Below are 20,800 nucleotides of genomic sequence, written 5' to 3' on the forward strand. Positions count from 1 at the left end.
CCGACTTCAGCCAGGTCACGATCTCGCGGTCAGTCGGTTAAGCGTCCGACTTCAGCCAGGTCACGATCTCGCGGTCCATGAGTTTGAGCCCCGCGTCAGGCTCTGGGCTGATGGCTCGGAGCCTGGAGCCTGTTTCCGATTCTGTGTCTCCCTCTCTCTCTGCCCCTCCCCCGTTCATGCTCTGTCTCTATCTCTCTCAAAGGTGAATAAACATTAAAAAAAAATTAGAAATCATACATATGTTCATCAAAAGACATGATCATGAACATTCACTTAATCACAAGAGCCCCAAAGACAAGCTCCCCAAATATCCATCAAAAATAGAAGCATATATACTGGGGCGCCTGGGTGGCGCAGTTGGTTAAGCGTCCGACTTCAGCCAGGTCACGATCTCGCGGTCCGTGAGTTCGAGCCCCGCGTCGGGCTCTGGGCTGATGGCTCAGAGCCTGGAGCCTGTTTCCGATTCTGTGTCTCCCTCTCTCTCTGCCCCTCCCCCGTTCATGCTCTGTCTCTCTCTGTCCCAAAAATAAAATAAAACGTTGAAAAAAAAATTTTTTTAAAAGAAAGAATTTTTCCTTTCTTTCTTTCCTTCTTTCCTTCCTTCTTTCTTTCCTTCTTTCTTTCCTTCTTTCTTTCTTTCTTTCTTTCCTTCTTCCTTTCCTTCTTCCTTTCCTTCTTTCTTTCTTTCCTTCTTTCTTTCTTTCTTTCTTTCTTTCTTTCTTTCTTTCCTTCTTTCCTTCCTTCTTTCCTTCCTTCTTTCTTTCTTTTCTTTCTTTCCTTCTTTCTTTCTTTCCTTCTTTCTTTCTTTCCTTCTTTCTTTCTTTCTCTCTCTTCTTTTCTTTCTTTCTTTCCTTCTTTCTTTCCTTCCTTCTTTCCTTCCTTCTTTCTTTCCTTTCTTCCTTTTCTTTCTTTCTTTCTTTCTTTCTTTCTCTTTCTTTCTTTCCTTCTTTCTTTCTTTGAGCGGGAGAAAGAGCACGCAGGAGAGGGGCAGAGGCTGAGGGACAGAGAGAATCTTAAGCAGTCTCCATGCCCAGGATGGATCCGAAAGCAGGGCTCGATCTCACAACCAACCATGAGATCATGACCTGAGCTGAAATCAAGAGTCAGATGCTTAACCGATGGAGCCATCCAGGTGCCCGGAAAGAAATTCTCTTTTTGAATCGGTTGTACATTTACAAGTTTCAAAGTTCAAAGACTATAAAAGCAATATATTCAGAGAAAAATCTCCCTCCCTTGAGCCCCCCACCCCCGACCCCCCTGACCTAGTTCGCCTCCCCAGGAGGGGGCCATATTACCAGTTTGCCTCTGGACCCCACCCTGTGGGATGTTTCACTGCTTTGAGGCAGAAGAGAAAGTTGCAAATCGGGGGGGGGGGGGGGGGGCGGGGCGGCGTGGGGCATCAGCCACAGGGACCGGTGCCTGCAGAACTCTCTGGACCCCTCATTCCCCAAGCAGCTGGAGAGGGGGCCTGCCTTCCACCACACCTGACGTGTGGTCCTCCTCTAAGAGCCGAAGTGGGGGAGTGGACATGATGGCTGTTTTCTCCCTTCTTTTACAGCTTATGCTTCGGACCCCCAAGCGCTTACTCTCACCAAAAGCACTTTCTGTCACAATCCGGGCCTCCTGGCAGATCCACATCCCTCTAAATAGAATGCGAATTTAAAAACCAACGCTGAAAATATTAAAATGGCTTCTCCACCCCCTGCTTGAGCCTATTTATAATTTCAGCCGATATATCATCCCAGGGTGTATTTTTGCCGCCTTCTATATAAAGTAGAATCGTCTTTTTCTTATCTTTTTCTCAGCACGCACACGGATGCTTCCACCGAGCTGAGTCCTGCCTAATGCTGCTTTTTTTCTGAATTCCAGATTGCTTACTGGGAAGTATTTGATGGGTCAGTGATCAGAGAGTTGGAAGGTTCCTTGTCCGGCTCAATCAACGGAATGGATATCACCATGCAAGGAGTGCACTTTGTCACAGGTTAGTCATGGGATGGGAACAGAAAGCCGAGCCCTGCTTATTTAAATGGGAATACAGAACTGGCAGGTGGGAGGCAACAGGGAGTGAAGACAAAAGTGTCTGCAGGGCAACGTGGTTAGATTCAGGCCTGCACACGGCAGCCAGCGCGGCTGGAAGAGAAAGATCCAGTAGTCACGCTGCAGGGGGAGGAAATGTCTGCCCATGGGCCTTTGGGGCACACATAAAGGCTAAACCTTATATGGCTCCCTTTTTTTGTGGCGGCATTGATGACAGAAACGGGACTTTAAATGGTCCGGGTTATGCAGCATGCCTTGCACTGCAATTCCCTAGTGAAGTCTCCTAACTGCCAAGCCTTTACACCAGCATTTCCGGGGGCGGGGGAGGCATTCAGCCTCCATACAACATGCCTACTGGAACACCATCCGTGATCATTTCCTGCCAGGCCCTGATTCTTCAGGACATTAACAAATGCACGCTGCAAAATGAATTAAAATTTCACAAACACATTTACTTAGAGTGTGATATAAAATTACACCTGGTGTGGGGGGTCTGGGTGGCTCAGGGGGTTAAGCATCTGACTTCAAGCTCAGGTCACAATCTCGCAGTTCTTGAGTTCAAGCCCCGCGCGGGCTCTGCTTGGGATTCTCTCTCTCTCTCTCAAAATAAATACACTTTAAAAACAAATAACAGGGGCGCCTGGGTGGCTCAGTCGGTTAAGCATCCGACTTCAGCTCAGGACACGATCTCGCGGTCCGGAGTTCGAGCCCCACGTGGGAATCTAGGCTGATGGCTCAGAGCCTGGAGCCTGTTTCCGATTCTGTGTCTCCCTTTCTCTCTGCCCCTCCCCCGTTCATGCTCTGTCTCTCTCTGTCTCAAAAATAATAAATAAATTTTTAAAAAATTAAAAAAAAAAACAAATAACATAAAAACACACGTGGTATGATTCCAACCACATCTATGGGTGTATCTGTAAACCTGTGTACTTATCAGAGAAAAGCCTGGAAGAAGCCAAACCAAAGATGTTGTTGTTAGTGATTATTTCTGGGTGGTGGGATAAGGGGGGAATGTCACTTCTTTGTATTTCTTTCCCCCAGATTTACTACAACAGACCTAGACTTTCATAATCAAGGAAAAGAGTTACTATATAGATTTTTTTTTTCTTCCTTGAAATTGGAACATGGGGAATGTGTTGAAAATTAGGCAGTTACTTGAAATCAGGGCTGTTTCTCCCTATTTTTTAATTTTTTTATTTTAATCTTTATTTTTTAGAGAGAGAGAGAGAGAGAGAGAGAGAGAGAGCGCACGTGCAAGTGAGGGAGGGGCAGAGAGAGAGAGAGGGAGACACAGAATCCGAAGTAGGCTCCGGGCTCTGAGCTGTCAGCACAGAGCCTGTTGTGGGGCTCAGACCCACGAACCGTGAGATCATGACCCGAGCCAAAGTCGGACACTCGGACCAACTGAGCCCCCCAGGTGCCCCTCTCCGTGTTTTCATGCAGCAGGACATAGATCTGTTTGTCTTTTCCAGGTGGGAATGACCATTTGGTCAAAGTTTGGGATTATAACGGAGGTGAGGTGACTCATGTTGGGGTGGGGCACAGTGGCAACATCACCCGCATCCGGATAAGTCCAGGAAATCAGTACATTGTTAGCGTAAGTGCTGACGGAGCCGTTTTGAGATGGAAGTACCCATTCACCTCCTGAGAGCTGCCGAGACTTCCGGGATCTGGAAGGTTGACCTCACACAACTACAAGACGGGTCCTGACTTCTCACGTCTGTGATTTTGTTCTTTAGTCAAAATGTTTTAAGTTTTAAACTTTTCTTTATAGAATGCATTTTATCTTATTAAATTGCATGTTAAAATTGGAACGTGTTCAAGAATACGTTGTCCGGACTGTACATTAAAAGTTTCTTTTTTATGATGAATAAATGCCCAGTTGTTGGTTTCCTGTCAGAATCTCTGTTCTAAGACTGCAAAGCCCACGGCCCTTCTGCATAATTTGCCCACAGATAGCACTGCTGTTATTCTTAAAAATTAGGAGGGCCAGCTTACCTTCTTAATCAGCATTTCATTGGTCAAGCTGCAATGGGGCAAGACTTGGTTTGAGTCCAGATCTTCAGTAGGATTTTAGGATTTTTTTCTTTCCTTCTTTCCTTCCTTCCTTCCTTCCTTCTTTCCTTCCTTCCTTCCTTCCTTCCTTCCTTCCTTCCTTCCTTCCTTCCTCCTACACTCCCTCTTTCTCTCCCTTCCTTCCTTCCCTCCCTCCTTTCCTTTCTTCCATTCCTTCCCTCCTTCCTTCCAACTATCTGAGCCTCTGTTTGGTCTTTTCAGACTGCTTAAAAGGTTGAGAATTAAGTGAAATAAGGTGTTTAAGCATAGACAGAATTCCTGACAGAGTAGACAGTTAAACATGAATTACAGTGCTTTCTCAAAGAAACCATGTGTTCTTGGAGATTTTGGGGTGATTATCAAAGGTGAAATTTCATAGATGCTTTTCAAATTTTTTGTAATGTTTATTTCTTTTTGAAAGAGAGAGAGAGAGAGAGAGAGAGAAGAGAGAGCAGGGGAGGGCAGAGAGGGAGACAGAATCTGAAGCAGGCTCCAGGCTCTGAGCTGTCAGCACAGAGTCCTAGGCGGGGTTCAAATTCATGAACCCTGAGATCATGACCTGAGTTGAGGTGGAGTTAGATGCTCAACCGACTGAGCCACCCAGGCACCCCCTCATAGATGCTTTTCTAGGCAAGGGAAGGACCTTGTATATGAATCATCCAACCGGGTATCTTTTTCCAGAAAGGGTAAATCATGGCATTTTTCCAGAAACACTTCAAGTCTCCAATTCACAGTACAGTATTTTATTCTAAGCCTTTTTTTCTTTTTCTTTTTTTGCCTGCTGGGCAAAAACCCAGGTAACCTGCTGGGGCCCTCTTTGACATATCAAGGTGGATATTTAATAAATGATCACTTTATCAAATGAGTAACATTTCAGGGCGTCGATGTAATAATGCATCCCGCTGATCTCTTTCTGAGCCAGAAACTGATGAGAAATTCGTCTGTAAGACTTCGATTAATTATAAACCTGACAGTCACAGGATCAAGTGAACGGAGGCCCCCAGAGTCACCCAGGGAACCAAGGGCGGGTCAAGGCCAAGACAGCTCTGATTGGGCATCAATTCAGCGAGGAGTTTTGCTTTCGGAGTGAACCGGGGGCCGCACAGGGGGCGCGCCCCAGAGCCGGAAAACTTCCTGGATAAGCAAATACGGAGGTTGCAAAGCGCCAGCCGGTGCAGAGCCGGGTCGAGTCCCGGCGTCCCCGCCCACGGGGCTTGCGGCCTCCGGACAGGTGTCAACCTCCCTGCGCCCGCTTCCCCACCAGCTGAAGCGAGGCGGGGGAGGTCTCGCCAGGTTTGGGGAAGCGACTCTGACCTGGTAGTTGAAACAAGCAAACCACAACCGTCCCGGGTGGGGTCTTCACAGGGCAACACGCGGCTCCCGGTTCTCGTCCCACGGTGGCCTCTCCTAGGGGGCAGACGGGCCGGGAGGCGGTGGCGCCCGCAGGTGGGAGCACCCCGCGGTGCACTCCCCAGCCCGTCACGGCTCCCGGCGCGCCAGAAAAGGCTGCCCTTCGGAGAGTCTCCCTCTCCCCGTTCTTCCATCTTCACCCGCACGTAGTTTCCAGAAACTCAGGCCAGCCGGGGCTTCGCCGCGCACTAGGCGCTGGCGAACTTACCGCCCCTCCACTGTTGTCACAGCCTGCAGGCTGGCGGGGAACGGGAGGGAAATTCGGGGCGTCGGTTCGCAAGAGGTGAGGGCGGGGGGCGGAGGGGGGTGGGACCCGGAGCCGGCGACGCGCGGCGCCTCCGCTCGCTGGGCGGCGGCGCTGCCCTGGGCGGGCCCGGCGGCCGGATTCCCGCGCGGGGCGGGGCGGCCCCGCCCTTGGCTCCGCCCCCGCCCGGTCCGGGCACACCTGGCCCGCAGGTAGCCGGCGCCCGCCGCCTTTCCGGAGCCGTCAGGGCGGGTCGGCGGCGCGTCGGCCTCGCGGTCGAGGGGAGGGGGCTCGGCTCCGGGGAGGGGGCGCGCGGGCGGGAGCCATGGAGCCGGGCGCGGGGGCCGCGGCGGGAGAGGGGCCGCCCGCGCCCCGGCCCCGCCGCCGCCGCCGCTCCCTGCGTCGCCTGCTCGGCCGCTTCCTGCTGGCGCTGAGCAGCCGCTCCCGCCCGGGGGCCTCGCCGCCCCGGCCCCGGCCGGGACCCCGCGAAGGCGACGGCGAGGGGGCTTCGCGCCCCCGGGCCCCGCCCCAGCCGCGCGCGGGAGCCCCGGGGAGCGGCGCGCGGCCGGCCCCCAGCCCCAGGCCCCCGCCGGCGACGGCGCGCGGCCCCCGGGCGCGCAGGGCTTGAAGAACCACGGCAACACCTGTTTCATGAACGCCGTGGTGCAGTGTCTCAGCAACACCGACCTGCTGGCCGAGTTCCTGGCGCTGGGGCGCTACCGGGCGGCGCCGGGCCGCGCCGAGGTCACCGAGCAGCTGGCGGCGCTGGTGCGCGCGCTCTGGACGCGCGAGTACACGCCCCAACTTTCCGCCGAGTTCAAGGTAGGCAGCGCGCCCGCCTCCCGCCGCTGGGCGGCGGCCGCGTCTGGCTGCCCAGGCGCGCGCCCCGTCACGGAAGGGTCCTCCGGGGGCCCTCTTGGGGTGACAACGCAGCCCCGCAGCGCGGCTTACCGCCTTTGTTTCGAGGTGACTTGTGCCACAGCTTGCAAACGTCTTCTCTGAGAATTTCTCCCAGGTGTTTCTTTGGGGGGGGGGGGGGTGGGAGGGGGCTGGTGAGTCGATTTGAGTCTATTCGGCATTTGTGCGCTCAACCAACATTTGTTGAAGTGGTGAAGGCCCGCGGACGCTTTCCAGCCTGCAGGGGGGCGGGGTGGGCAGCCTGACACCCAAGGCCAGGGCCTCGGAGGAAGGAGGGGGCGATCGCAATGAGCAGGACGAGGCCGGGTCGAGGTCTAGGGGTAATTCTGGTGGAGGAAACAGCAAGAACAAGCCCCACAGACCCAAAGGAGCTGAGAATCGGGGACGCGGAACGAAAACTACCGGCCGGAGCCCGGGAGGGTAGTGTGGGGCATGGATGAGGTTGGTCAGATCACGTAAGGTCTTGGAAGCAATGGTAAGGCGTTTGGGTTTTGTTCTAAAAAATTTTTTTTGATGTTTATTTATTTTGGGGAGATAGAAAGAGACAGGGTGTGAGCAGGGGAGGGGCAGGGAGAGAGAGAGGGAGACAGAATCCGAAGCAGGTTCCAGGCTCTGAGCTGTCAGCACAGAGCCTGACACGGGGCTCGAACCCATGAACCATGAGATGAACCACGAGATCAGGACCCCAGCCGAAGCCAGACGCTGAACCCACCAAGCCACCCAGAGGCCTCTGTTTGTGTTTTATTCTAAACCCAATGGAACCCGAGTGCCCCCCCCCCCCATCCTTCTGGGAGGCAATGGATGCGGTATACTGGAGTTGCATCCTTGTTAAATTGCCCGTCATGCCTTGGTTTGGGGTTGCATTCACTGGCCCCAGGGTCACGTTCTACTTACCCTGTGCCGTAGGGTCATGAGGCTTTGGAAGTTCTGTATATCACATCAAGCCTTCCCCCCGCCCCCCCCCCCCCCCCAGGGTTCAGCGGGCTGTTGGGGATCTCAGTTGGATTGTAGAGTTCCCGATCATTGATGCACATGACTTGCTTCCTGCTAAAAAACCACAGCTCTGGGCAGAGAACTGGAGCTCCCCATAGACTAGCGATTGTTCTTGGGGGAGGGGGAACCTGTCAGTGTTCATTCCACAGGCATCACGGCTCTTGAGTTTCAGCCTGAAAAAGCAGTCCTCGCCATGTGACCCACAGGGTGCCACTCTCCCCTCTTCCTCTCTCTAGCTTCCAGTACTGAAGCATTGTTGGGCAGGTGTCAGTGGGTCAAATGGGTGTCATTAATATCCCCTTTTGACAACCTTCGCGTTGGAAATGATGAGGCAGTACAGTAATTCCCCCCCCCCCGCCCCCCATAATACTTTGGGGATACATCCCAAGACCCCCAGGGTGTGCTTAGAACCACAGATTGTACCAAACCCTACATGTACAATGTTTCTTCCTATACATACGTACTGAGGGCACTTTAACTGAGGGCACTTTATACGTTAGGTACGGTAAGACATTAACAACAATAAGTCCTAATAAAATAGAACAGTTATAACAATATGCTGTAATAAAAGTTATGGGAATGTGGTGTCTCTCAAATATGATAAACTGTACTCACCCGTCTTGCCAAGATGTGAGATGATGCAGTGCCTACGTGACGAGATGAAGTGAGGTCACTGACATAGGCCCGGCCGCACAGTTGACCTCTCGACCCAACTCCGGAGGACCATCTGCTTCCTGCGCGAGGTTGACCACCTGTTAACTGGAACCGCAGAAAACAAGCAAAATTTAGGATACAGGGATTACTCCAGGGTATGGTGGTTAAGAGCAAGGTCTCTGGAGCTTTGTGACTTTGAGCAGGTTAGCAAATCTGCCTCTACTTTGCCCATCTATGAAATGGGATCATGCTGGTATCTACCTTCTTATCAGTTGTTGGAAGGATTCACTGGGTCCCATGTACAGCGCTTAGGGCCGTGCCTGACTCTGGGAAGCTTCTGTCATTTCTATCATTCTTTTTTCCTTTTTTAATGTTTATTTTTGAGAGAGAGAGAGAGAGAGAGAGAGAGAGACAAAATCCAAAGCAGGCTCCAGACTCTGAGCTGTCAGCACAGAGTCCGACGCGGGGCTCGAACCCATGAACCATAAGATCATGACCTGAGCTGAAGTCGGATGCTTAGCCGACTGAGCCACCCAGGCACCCCTCATTCCTACCATTCTGTCTCCTCACCTACAGAGACCTGGAGGAGGGAGGAGGTCATGTTTATGCACCTTTTCTCCTGCTGGGTACATTTTCATGCAGTTCCTGCGCAGGTGGGAGAGACAGGAGTACCTCGGAAAAATCCTCCAAATTAGTAACCACTCTCAGTGATGCACCAGGATTTCCCATCTCACTCCTGCTCTCAAATCCCCAAAGCCTAGAAGCTCCCTGTGAGCCCGGGGGGGAGGGGGGGGCCTGGAAGGGAGTCACCTTGTTAATTGTTAACGAGGGTGTTGTCATCTGAGGTTTCCTGGGACTTTTAGGGGTAGCCAGGCTTGAAGGGAGCAGAGGATTCCAGTATCTGGACTTATTAATAAACCTTGCTGATTAGAATCTAGGTGGGCTCCTCTTATTTTTTCAGATGAGCAAACATCCCTTCACCCAACACTTATGTCTGGAGTGTCCCAGCACTGTCCCAGGAACATGGAAGGCACAAGAAACCAGGAGTACAAGACCTCTAGGGGCTGCTCCCCAGGAGTTCCCTGTCCAGCGGGAGAGGCGGATGTTTTGAAGTAACCGCACAGACACATGGTCAGAGCTGGTGATGAGTGCCCGAAAATAAAAATACAGGGCGCTGTGGCGGTTCTGGCAGGAAGATGTGATTGATGGGGGGACCCGGGGAGGAAGGGTGTCCCAGGACAAGGAACCATCCGGAGAGGTCAACTAAGGACAGGGGAGGGTGGGGACGTGCATTCCCTGCCAATCGCCAAGGCAGGCGGGGCTGAGGGCCCTCTCGCTGGCTCTGCAGAATGAATGGAAGATTAAGTGAATTAATGGAAGCCTGTGTCCCCAGGCCAAGGATGCTGGATGGAGAATGGGTTGGGGACAAGCCACATAAGGTTTTCTCAAGGAGTTTGGTCTTGAGGAAAGGGGGAGTCATGAAGGGACCGGCATACTGGAGTGAGCAACCCCAACCCCAGCCATGAAAATGGGATGGTTGTACAGTGTTCCTCTGTCCTGCCCTCCGAGGCACCCAGCCTCCCACAGACAATAGGACTGCTCTTTATTTTAACAGCTAATGAATACGTACATTAAAACAAATCCTGGGGGTGCCTGGGTGGCGCAGTCGGTTGGGCGTCCGACTTTAGCCAGGTCACGATCTCGCGGTCCGTGGGTTCGAGCCCCGCGTCAGGCTCTGGGCTGATGGCTCAGAGCCTGGAGCCTGTTTCTGATTCTGTGTCTCCCTCTCTCTCTGCCCCTCCCCCGTTCATGCTCTGTCTCTCTCTGTCCCAAAAATAAAATAAACGTTGGAAAAAAAAAAAAATTTAAAAAAAAAAAAAACAAAAAACAAATCCTGTCCGTGGCATTATCTAGGATGCCTTGCTTTAATAATGATGTAATCAAAGGTGTGTATCGTATAAAATATCGGGAAGGTGCCAAAGCGTAAATAATGGTTTGAAACTCTGCCCGCTAGAGACACCCTTCATAAACGCTGATGTGTTTCCAAGCATCTACACGTTGGAAATTCTAGTTTTGTGTCCGGCTTTTTTCATGTAAATATCATCATGAGACTTTCTCCTGGTCATTACAATATTTGGTAAAACTCAATTTTAAATGATTTTATATTTCATTAAATGAACCAGTCCCTGCAGAGACATTTACATGCTGTACAAGTTTCCAGTTATCACACTGTAATCAAAAATGCTTGTGCTGAAATCATTGTCCTCAGCCCTGACCATTTCCTGAATTTAATCCCTTGAAGTGAACTTGCATGGCCAAAGACTTGACTATTTTATTTTTATGTGTTTTTTAAACATTTTTTAATGTTTATTTTTGAGAGAGAGACAGAGCACGAGGGAGGAGGGGCAGAGAGAGAAGGAGACACAGAATCCAAAGCAGGCTCCAGGATCCGAGCCATCAGCACAGAGCCTGATGCAGGGCTTGAACCCATGAACCGTGAGATCATGACCTGAGCCGAAGTTGGATGCTTAACTGACAGAGCTACCCAGATGCCCCCATTTTTATGTTTTTTTCATTTTTTTAAGTTTATTTACTTCGAGGGAGAGAGAATCCCAAGCAGACTCCACGTGGAGCCCAGCGTGGGGCTCAATCGCACGAACTGTGAGATTATGACTTGAGCCGACAGACACTCAACTGACCCAGCCACCCAGGAGCCCCTGTTTCTTTTTTCCTTTTTAAATCAACGTGGTTGAGGTATAATTTATATATGGCACAATGCATCCTTTTTAAAACATTGAGCTATACCTGACACAACACTGTGTAAAGTTTAAGGCGTCAAGGGATCGATCTGATACATCTATGTTGCAGTATGATCGCTGTGGATAGCATTAGCAACCATCCGTGCGGTGCATCACAGGGTGACCATTTTTTCTAGGGTTGGGGACAGTTAAAAGCCAATCACTTAGCAAGTGTAATGTTTATTGTACAGTTTTGTTGTCTCTAACTACCGTAGTGCGTTTCCAGGTCTTATTTATCAGTTGCACGTTTGTACCGTTCGACAGCATGTACCCCGATCTCTGACCGCCCAGCCCCTGGAAACCACCACTTTACTGGCTGCTCTTAGGAGGTTTGACTTCTTTAGATTCCACATGTAAGATACAGCATTGGTATTTCTCCTTCTCCGTCTGACTTATCTCACTTAGTGTAATGTCCTCCAGATCCATCCATGTTGTGGTAGGATGACGTTTTGTGTCATGGCTGGATAAAAACGCACCCATTGTCAAGGTAGAATTTGATGGGTTTTGACATGGGTATACCTGTATGATCACCACCAGTTAAATTTTTTTTTCTTTTTTTTTTTACTTTTTAAATCGACTTTATTGGGCTTGGCTATTTTTAGCATCCATTTTTAGCATCCACAAATTTCTTTCCAAATAATGACACCAAGTTTCACACGGTCTATCTATTTATTTTATAATGTTTATTTATTTTGAGAGAGAGAGAGAGAGGGAGGGAGAGGGAGACAGAGACTGAATAGGGGAGGGGCAGAGAGAGAGAGGGAGACAGAATCCGAAGCAGGCTCCAGGCTCCAAGCTGTCAGCGCAGAGCTCATGCAGGGCTCGAACTCACGAACCGTGAGATCATAACCTGAGCTGAAATCAAGAGTCAGACACTTAGGGGTGCCTGGGCGGCTCAGTTGGTTTAGCATCTAACTTCGGCTCAGGTCATGATCTCACGGTCGGTGGGTTCGAACCCCACATCCGGCTCTGTGCTCTCAGCTCGGAGCCCGGAGCCTGCTTCGGATTCTGTGTCTCCCTCTCTCTCTGCCCCTCCCCACTCACACAGTCTTTCTCTCTCAAAAATAAATGAACATTAAAAAAAAAGTCAGATACTTAATTTTCTCTTTTATTTATTGCACAAAAAGAAATAGCATCTCGTTTTCTTTTTATTTCTTTAAGAGTGAGGCACAGGATTTTTATGGTTCTTTACTAGTTGTAAGGAGGCTCTTGGAACTACCTGTTCATGTTGGTTGCCCATTCTGCCCGGGTTTCAGTGCTCTTTTTACTTGTTTCTGCGAGTTCCTCAACCCTTATACATGCCACAGATGTCTTCTCCAAACTCCTTCCTGTCCCCAGTGCTGGAAGGTGTAGATTTATTTACATCGTACCTTTTGATAAATATTCTATTTTATGTATTTCTAGTTTTCCCATGGCTATATTCAGGATTCTAGCCATCTGGAGTTTATCGTAGCTTATGTACTTAAGCATCAATTTTAGACCTACAGTTTTAGACATACAGTATGCCTCAAATGATGCACTGGAGGCATTGCTTTTTAAAAGCAAGGATGTCTCCTTCGTTGCTCTTTTATTTTGGAAGTTCTGGAAAAAACAGTAAGACACGATGTGGAAATTGAGTAAAAAATATTGAGCAGAAAGGAAATTACTGGATGGGTCTAGAAATCCATATTGTAGAGTTATTGCGGTCACTAAAGAGGTCAGAAACAAGATAGAAAACAAAAGCAATAACCATTTAGAACGTATGAAAATTAGATTTCGTTCACAAAACCCACCAGAAGTATGAAATAACTAGGAATAATTTTGTAAGGGATGCGTTAAAAATTATCAGTGTTTTGGGGCACCTGGGTGGCCAGACTTAGGCTCAGTCATGATGTCACAGTTTGTGGGTTCGAGCCCCGCATCAGGCTCTGTGCTGACAGCTCAGAGACTGGAGCCTGCTCCAGATTCTGTGTCTCCCCCTGTCTCTGCCCCTTCCCCACTCATGCTCTTTCTCTCTCTCTCTCTCTCTCTCTCTGTCTCTCTCTCTCTCTCTCTCAAAAATAAATAAACATTAAAAAAATTAAAAATGATAAAATAAATAAAAATAAAAAATCAGTGTTGAGAGAGAGACCCACACACACACGCAGGTAGGGCTATGCTGTGTTGTGGGGTAAACATACTAAAGATTTCCGTCCATCTCTCCCAAGTGAGGGTTTCGCTTTAATACAGTTCTGGTCACATTTTAATAGACTTTCTGTGTCTTCTTCTGTAGGGATCAGTAGGTCAAGTCATTTTAAAAAAAGCCCCAAGTCTGTAAAATACCTGGTTTTTCGGGGAAAACAAAACAAAACAAACACAACGGAAGAACAAAACTCACTGTAAAAAAATTTGCAGCGTCCAAAGGAAGAAATCACTTATGGTCCCATCCTTCCTTCTGTGATAACCAGTGGTTAATATTTTGCCATGTAGTTCTGGTCTTTGCCTAGCTACAAATAGATGTCAAACAATCTCAAATAGGTATTTTTGCACTTTAAAAAAAAAAGATAGGATCATTTATTCTCATTATTTCCTCCAGCATAGTTTTTAAGGCCAGCTGAGTGTGCTGTAAGGCTTCCCCAGGAGAGTTCAATGCATATAGTTTCTCTACTGTCATTTCCTTATGCTAAATCCTCCAAAGTGAAATTACTGTGTATACGTTGAAGGACCCTTATTTTATTTTTTTATTTTTAAGTTTATTCTATTTTGAGAGAGAGAGAGAAAGAGAGCACGTGCACGCGTGCACAAGCAGGGGAAGAGCAGAGAGAGAGAATCCCGAACAGGATCCGAGCTGTCAGTGCAGAGCCTGACGCGGGGCTCCAACTCATGAACCCACGAGATCACGACCTGAGCCGAAATCAAGAGCCGGCCGCTCAACCGACTTAGCCACCCAGGCGCCCCCGTAGGGACGTTTCTAAGGCCCTATCTCGTCTATCTTTTTGAAGTTGTCGAAAGAATTTGACAGAATTCCAGGATCCTTTCTGGAAAGGTTGTCTGGCTTTCCAGTCAGGCAGAGATGAAGAGTGTCCATCTCAAAGGCTCAGCATGGTTAGCACGAAGGGACTGGGTTTCCCATGGAAGGAAGGAAATGTCAAGGCGTAGACTGCAGGACTGGAAAAATATGTCTGGGGCACCTGAGTGGCTCGGTGACCTGGAGTTTTCAAACACGTGGGAGTGTGGTGAAGGATTGGTCCAGGCCAGTTGGAGGACGGTAGATTGTTGGGTGGTGAGTCAGGGAGGGTTTGAGTAGAGGCATGACGTTACCCAACTGGGCTGTGCTGCGGCAGAGGGGGAGGGCTGGCCACGGAGGGAGGCTCTGGGCTGGGCATGGGCACCGTCCTCTGGATCAGCAGCGGTTAGGACTCAGTGGCAGGAATGGCTCTCTACTGAAGGGGCAGGGCAGAGACGCATTGGGAACCAGATTCCAGAAGCCTTGATTGACCCTGACCAATGGGGGTACAAGAGAGAATCCGTAAGGGGCCACCGACGTTAAGAGGAAGAAGGGCTGGTTTTAGGGGCACCTGGGTGGTTCATTCAGTTAAGCCTCCAACTCTTGATTGCGCTTCAGGTCACGATCTCATGGTTCGTGAGTTCCAGCCTTGCATCAGGCTGTGTGCCGACAGTGGGGAGGCTGCTTGGGATTCTCTCTCTCCCTCTCTCTGCCCCTCTCCTGCTCGTGCACACATGTGCACACTCGCTCTCTCTCAAAATAAATAAATAGTTTAAAAAAATATAAAGGAAGACCCGGTTTCAGAGATTCTGAGTTGGAGGCACTGCTCACTTCAGAGACGATGTTGGATCTAAGGATATCGTGGGATATTGAGGGTGGCTAGGCATTGGGTCACCACATGCAATATGCAATGCACAGTTAAATTTGACTTTCAGATAAACAATGAGTAACTTTGTAGTGTAAATACATCCCAGATATCGCATACGGTATACGTATACTAAAAACAATCATTGTTTATTTGAAATTCGAACTAAACCGAGCACCTTGCATTTTTTCTTATGTTTATTTATTTTGAGAGACGGAGAAAGAGAGAGAGCATGATCAGGGGAGGGTCAGAGAGAGAGGGAGACACAGAATCCGAAGCAGGCTCCAGGCTCCGAGCTGTCAGCACAGAGCCCAATGCGGGGCTCAAACCCATGAACCATGAATCATGACCTGAGCCTAATTCGGACACTGAACTGACTGAGCCACCCAGGCACCCCCTACCTTGCATTTTTATTTGCTAAATCTGGCGGAGGAAGAAATCAAACTAGATGCAAAACTAGCACGTCTGGAATGAAGACTGACCGCCCGTATTTCAGCTCATTCAATCTTGGCATTTTGCTTTGTCATAGCCTAAAGTTTGTGGAAGGATTAAAGAAAGAGAAAGGAAAAAGCCCAGCCTACTTGATTTGATTGGCAGTGGTGAGAATCGGCCGGGGCCACGGTTCTCAGACCGCTCCCTTTGGTGGGCGGGAGCTGAGGACACCCCTGTGTGGGACAAGCGCCTGATGCCTGGCTGCGTCTAAGGGCAGAACAAACAGCTACAGTATACGTGTGCACCTGTATATGTGCACACACTCAGACACGGGGATTTGCTACTCTCAGATGCTCATGCTTGCACACGCATTTAGAAAAATGCCCCGGGTGGAGGGGGACCTGGGGGGCTCAGTCTGTTAAGCATCTGACTCTTGATTTGAGCTCAGGTCATGATCTCACAGTTTGTGGGTTCAAGCCCCACATCGGGCTCTGAGCTGTGTCAAATCTTGCTTGGAATTCCCTTTCCTTCTTTCTCTGCCCCTCTCCTGCTCTCGTGTGCTCTCTCTCTCTCTCTCTCTCAACCCAAACTTAAAAAAATTCTTTTTTAATTTCCTTGGAAAGATGCTTTAAAAAAAAAATGCTAAGGGTGGCCTCCCTCTGGGGACAGGCACCCAGAGATGGGGGCTGGGTGGAGGTAAGACTTTTCATTATCATCCTTTTCTTTAAGTATGTGCATATATTACCCTTTGAAATAAACCTTTAAAACAACTGGAATACGCATTCACATAGAAAACGATTTAAGTTGTGGGGCACCTGGGTGGCTCAGTCGGTTAAACGTCTCTTGATCTCAGCTGAAGTTCAAGTTGATTGCGTTTTGTGAGTTCAAGCCCCGCATCGGGCTCTGCACCGTCAGCTTGGGATTCTCTCTCTCCCGCTCTCTCTGCCCCTCCCCCGCTTACACTCTGAATCTCTAAATAAATAAACATAAAAAAAAAAGAATTAAAAAAATAGGAGAAAGTGATGAGGTTGTGACACAGTTTCCCAGAAGGGCAGAGGAACGTCAGTGCCCGTGGCGCTCATGTACCTTGTTCACTGTTGTGGTCCCTACGATAGTATCTGGCACATGGTAGGCACTAAATCAGTATTTGTGAAAGGGGCGAGGGGCTGGTCCAGCCATCGTGTGATCTAAGCACAGAAGTTTAATTTCACACCTGCTAGAAAGAGGCGGTAAGGGAGCCGTGTGCACGGTGTTCAGGGCCACGTCCTTCAGCACGCCCTGCGGTCATTAACGAGACATAGCTGAAGCCTTGGGAGCGAATTTATCACCGACGGAGAGAGGAGGGCAAGGTGCTTTCCCCAGCGGGGGTGGGGGCAGGGTGGAAACAGACTGATGGAGGCGGCCAGGGGAACGTGTGCCCTCGCCAGCAAGGGACAAGAGCTTCCGGAAGGACAGATGGCCGACAGCATCCAAATACTCAGCCAAGACAGCCCTGTGGCTTTTCAAAGGACGGGATGTCTGTTAGTAGTTTTTCCGGGGGGCCGGGGGGTGGGAACAAGGTGCCTTGTATACAGAACACCCTTCTAGCATTTGGGGACACTGCCCCCCAAGGGCAGGCTTTGGTGGGAAAGTTCTTACCCCATGCCATTTCTTTTAAATTTTACAATTTTATTTTTTGTTAATGTTTATTTATTTTTGAGAGAGACAGAGTGCAAACGGGGAGGGGCAGAGAGAGGGAGACACAGAATCCAAAGCAGGATCCCGGCTCCGAAGTGTCAGCACAGAGCAGGGCTCCAGCTCACAGACTGAGATCATGACCTGAGCTGAAGTTGGATGCTTAACCGACTGAGCCACCCAGGCGCCCAGTCCCCCTATACTGTTTCCCAGGTTGTCAGCCCTGCTCAGGGCTGAATAGTGACGGCTGCTAGACTTGGTGCCTCTAGGCCCTGACTTGGGTGACTACGGGGCTAAACTGACCCTCTGGTTTTCTACTTTCTTGTCAGAATGCTGTTTCCAAGTACGGCTCTCAGTTCCAAGGCAATGCCCAGCACGACGCCCTGGAGTTCTTGCTCTGGCTTCTGGACCGTGTGCACGAGGACTTGGAAGTCTCCTCCCGAGGGCCCGGGTCCGAGAAGGTTGGCCACTCTTTCTTTTCTTCCCTTTTTTTTTTAAAATGTTTATTTATTGTTGAGAGAAACAGAGACAGCACATGAGTGGGGGAGGGGCAGAGAGAGAGGGAGACACAGAATCCGAAGCAGGCTCCAGGCTCTGAGCCGTCAGCACAGAGCCCGACGCGAGGCTCAAACTCACGGACCGCAAGACCATGACCTGAACCGAAGTCGGATGCTCAACCGACTGAGCCACCCAGGTGCCCCTCCTTTCATTTTAAAGTTCGCAAAATCTCGGGGCGCCTGGTTGGCTCAGTGTCCGACTCTTGGTTTCAGCTCAGGTCATGATCCCAGGGTCATGGGATCGAGCCCCACGTCAGGTTCTGCACTGAGTGTGGAGCCCGGTTAAGATTCTTTTTCTCTCTCTAACATAAAATTAAAATTATAAAGTTTGAAACATCTCCTTTTTGTCTATATTCTGTGCATTAGTATGGCCGTCTGAGGCCCTGAATGCCGTTCCTTATTATTTTGAGAAGATACCGTTTTATGTCTATCACTGCTTCCTGGGTGATGTACCCCACAGAACAGGATTTCTCAACCTTTCTTCTCAAGACAGGATGGATGACTGCACGTGTATACTTAGCATTCCCACATTTTAGTGGAACCCCCAACCTTTGGGAGTAAGAAAGCACTAAATTATTTCTAACAGCCACAGTTTATATATATACGTAGAGAGAGAGATATCTATATATCTATATCTATATCTCACAGTTGATGTATCAGCTGTATTCTCTGTAGGCTTTGCTGAATGAAGATTAATGATAGGTTCTGCTCTAATGGTCTTTTATTTCTCACTAAGAAAGTCAAAGCAAGAGGGGGCGCCTGGGTGGCTCAGTCAGTTAAGCCTCCGACTCCTGATTTCGGCTCAGGTCATGGTCTCATGGTCCGTGAGATCGAGCCCCACACGGGGCTCTACCCTGGTAGCACAGAGCCTGCTTGGGATTCTCTCTCTCCTTCTCTCTCTCTCTGCCCTTCCTCTCCTCATGCTTTGTCTCTCTCCTTCTCTCAAAAATAAATAAATAAACATTAGGGGGAAAAAAAAGTCAAAGCAAGTGAGCAAAGTTCTTTTTTTAATTTTTAAAAAATGTTTATTTTTGAGAGAGGGAGAGAGAGAGAGAGAGAGAGAGAGATTGAGAGCATGAGTGGGGGAGGGGCAGAGAGAGGGAAACACAGAATCCAAAGCAGCCTCCAGGCTTTGAACCGTCAGCGCAGAGCCCAATGCGGGGTTGAAACCCACGAACCGTGAGATCATGACCTGAGCTGAAGTCGGACGTATAACCGACAGAGCCGCTCAGGCGCCCCAACAAAGTTATTTTAACACTGTCCATGAAGATATATGCTAACTAATTTGGATGTAAATTTAAAAAAATAAAACTAATAATAATGAAAAAAAACCAATGTCTATGAAGAAGCTGCTGTAATTTACAAAGGTTTCACAAGCTTTGGTAATTAATCAGGCACAGGTTCCTTGGGATGTGTCTCAACACTGATCCAGATGTGGTCACAAGAACTTTACTGGTTTTGTTTTAAGTTCCCATGCTTCTCATGAATCATTTAAAAAAAAAATAAATAACCCTGGAAGTGGGTCTTTCGGGCTGTCCCCTTCCCACCCCTTTGTTATTTGCTTGGAGCCCATCATATTAGAGTAATAGTGAAGGAATAGAGGTCACAGTCTTGTAGAATGAAAGTCTAGATGTCTAACGCACTCCTGATGGCTATAGTTAATCATCCTGTCTCAAATACTGGAAATTTGCTAAGAGACTAGATTTCAGGGGCTCTCACTGCACACAGAACGGTAACCAAGGAGACGGATATGTGAACTACTTGGACTATGGCATCGTTCTGCTATGTATGTATATACCAAGGCATCATGTTGTATACCTTAACTACTGTTAAAAAAAATTTTTTTAATGTTTGTTTATTGTTGAGAGAGAGAGAGACAGAGAGAGAGAGCGGGGGAAGGGACAGAGAGACAGGGAGATATAGAATCTGAAGCAGGCTCTCGGCTGTCAGCACAGAGCCCAACGTGGGGCTCGAACTCATGAACCACGAGATCGTGATCTGAGCTGAAGTCAGATGCTTAACCAACTGAGCCACCCAGGCGCCCCATGTTCCTTTCTCTTTTAAGACAACGAGTTGGAACTTTAAGAAAAGGAGGGCATAACCATAGATGTCTCAAACAAGATTAGACCTATTTTAAGCAGTGGAATGTCATTAAAAGCTAAGAGTTTGTCCGAGCTGGAAAATCCGTCCCTTCTGCTCAGGACAACAGGTTGCCAAATACAGGGAACAAGGGAAGTAGTGATTGCACGGTGCCCCTCAGATCACGTCTTGGGTGCCTTATATACTGAGTAACTCGTCGTTGATGGAGTGCTGCTAGGATTATTATCTCCATCGCATGTACGAGTAAACCAAGAATCAGGTTGAGTAACCTTCCCAAAGCAACACAGCTGAAGAAGGGACAGAGTCAGGGTTCAAGTACAAGGGGATCCGGCTTGAAAGCCTGTGTTCTTATCTTAACAAAAGCCACCCCAGCCACTCCTAAACACATAAAGGAAAGCAAAAACATCACCACCGCAAACCTAGGAGGACCACACACTCCAAAGTTACGGTGTTTTGGGGGATTGTGTTTCTGGGTTGTGGGATTATGGCTGTTTATTCTTTTATGCACAGTGATTTTCTGTTCATCTTATTAAGACCCTTTTAGTTGCAAGTGACAGGAATTTAACTGGATCCAACTTAAGGAAAGGGCATTTATTGGCTTTATAAATGCCAACGGTATGTTATAAACTTGTGATCCCAGGCTTGTACCTGCTTCAGGTAAGGCTAGATCCAGGGACTCAGATGATGTCACTGGGTCTTTGGCTCTCCATGCCTTGTGGGCTTCATTCTCAGACCAGCTGTGCTCTTGTGATGGCAAGAGGGTCACGTAGTCTTTAGAGATTCAGAAAAACACTCAGGGAAGGATCTGATTGTCCCAGTGAGGTTCACATGTCCATTGCTGGGCAGGTGGCCCGCAGAATGGAATATTCTGATTGGACACGCCTGGGTTGTGAATAATTTGTTCCTGTCGTGCATCTAACTTGATGCCTTTTGTGCTTATTCCACTACTGGCACATAAGAGACATTCACCAAACTCCTGAGTGGTTGAATCGGTTACGTAGGTGTCAGCCTCTACCGTTTGTAAGGGTGGCTCGGGTTTTATAGTGAATGAAGACTTAGGTCAAGGAAGTTGCCCAAGGTCACCTAACTTTTACTTGGGGG

The 20,800-nt window shown here is 48.9% G+C and overlaps 2 protein-coding genes across 2 annotated transcripts in view; both read left to right on the forward strand.

Annotated features, from left to right (window-relative positions):
* The window catches only part of CFAP52 (cilia and flagella associated protein 52), a 44,260-nt gene extending 40,324 nt beyond the window's left edge, over positions 1–3,936 (forward strand). The window contains 2 exon segments of the mRNA XM_043583105.1: positions 1,870–1,981; positions 3,507–3,936. Of these exon segments, the coding sequence (XP_043439040.1) occupies positions 1,870–1,981; positions 3,507–3,682 (288 nt within the window). The 3' untranslated portion in view covers positions 3,683–3,936.
* A 2,132-nt stretch (positions 3,937–6,068) lies between these two features.
* Positions 6,069–20,800, forward strand: part of USP43 (ubiquitin specific peptidase 43) — a 62,497-nt gene continuing 47,765 nt past the window's right edge. Inside the window, 3 exon segments of the mRNA XM_043583109.1 lie at positions 6,069–6,240; positions 6,243–6,565; positions 17,372–17,503. Of these exon segments, the coding sequence (XP_043439044.1) occupies positions 6,069–6,240; positions 6,243–6,565; positions 17,372–17,503 (627 nt within the window).

The sequence above is a fragment of the Prionailurus bengalensis genome, chromosome E1 (assembly GCF_016509475.1).
Source record: "Prionailurus bengalensis isolate Pbe53 chromosome E1, Fcat_Pben_1.1_paternal_pri, whole genome shotgun sequence".
NCBI classification, from domain to species: domain Eukaryota; kingdom Metazoa; phylum Chordata; class Mammalia; order Carnivora; family Felidae; genus Prionailurus; species Prionailurus bengalensis.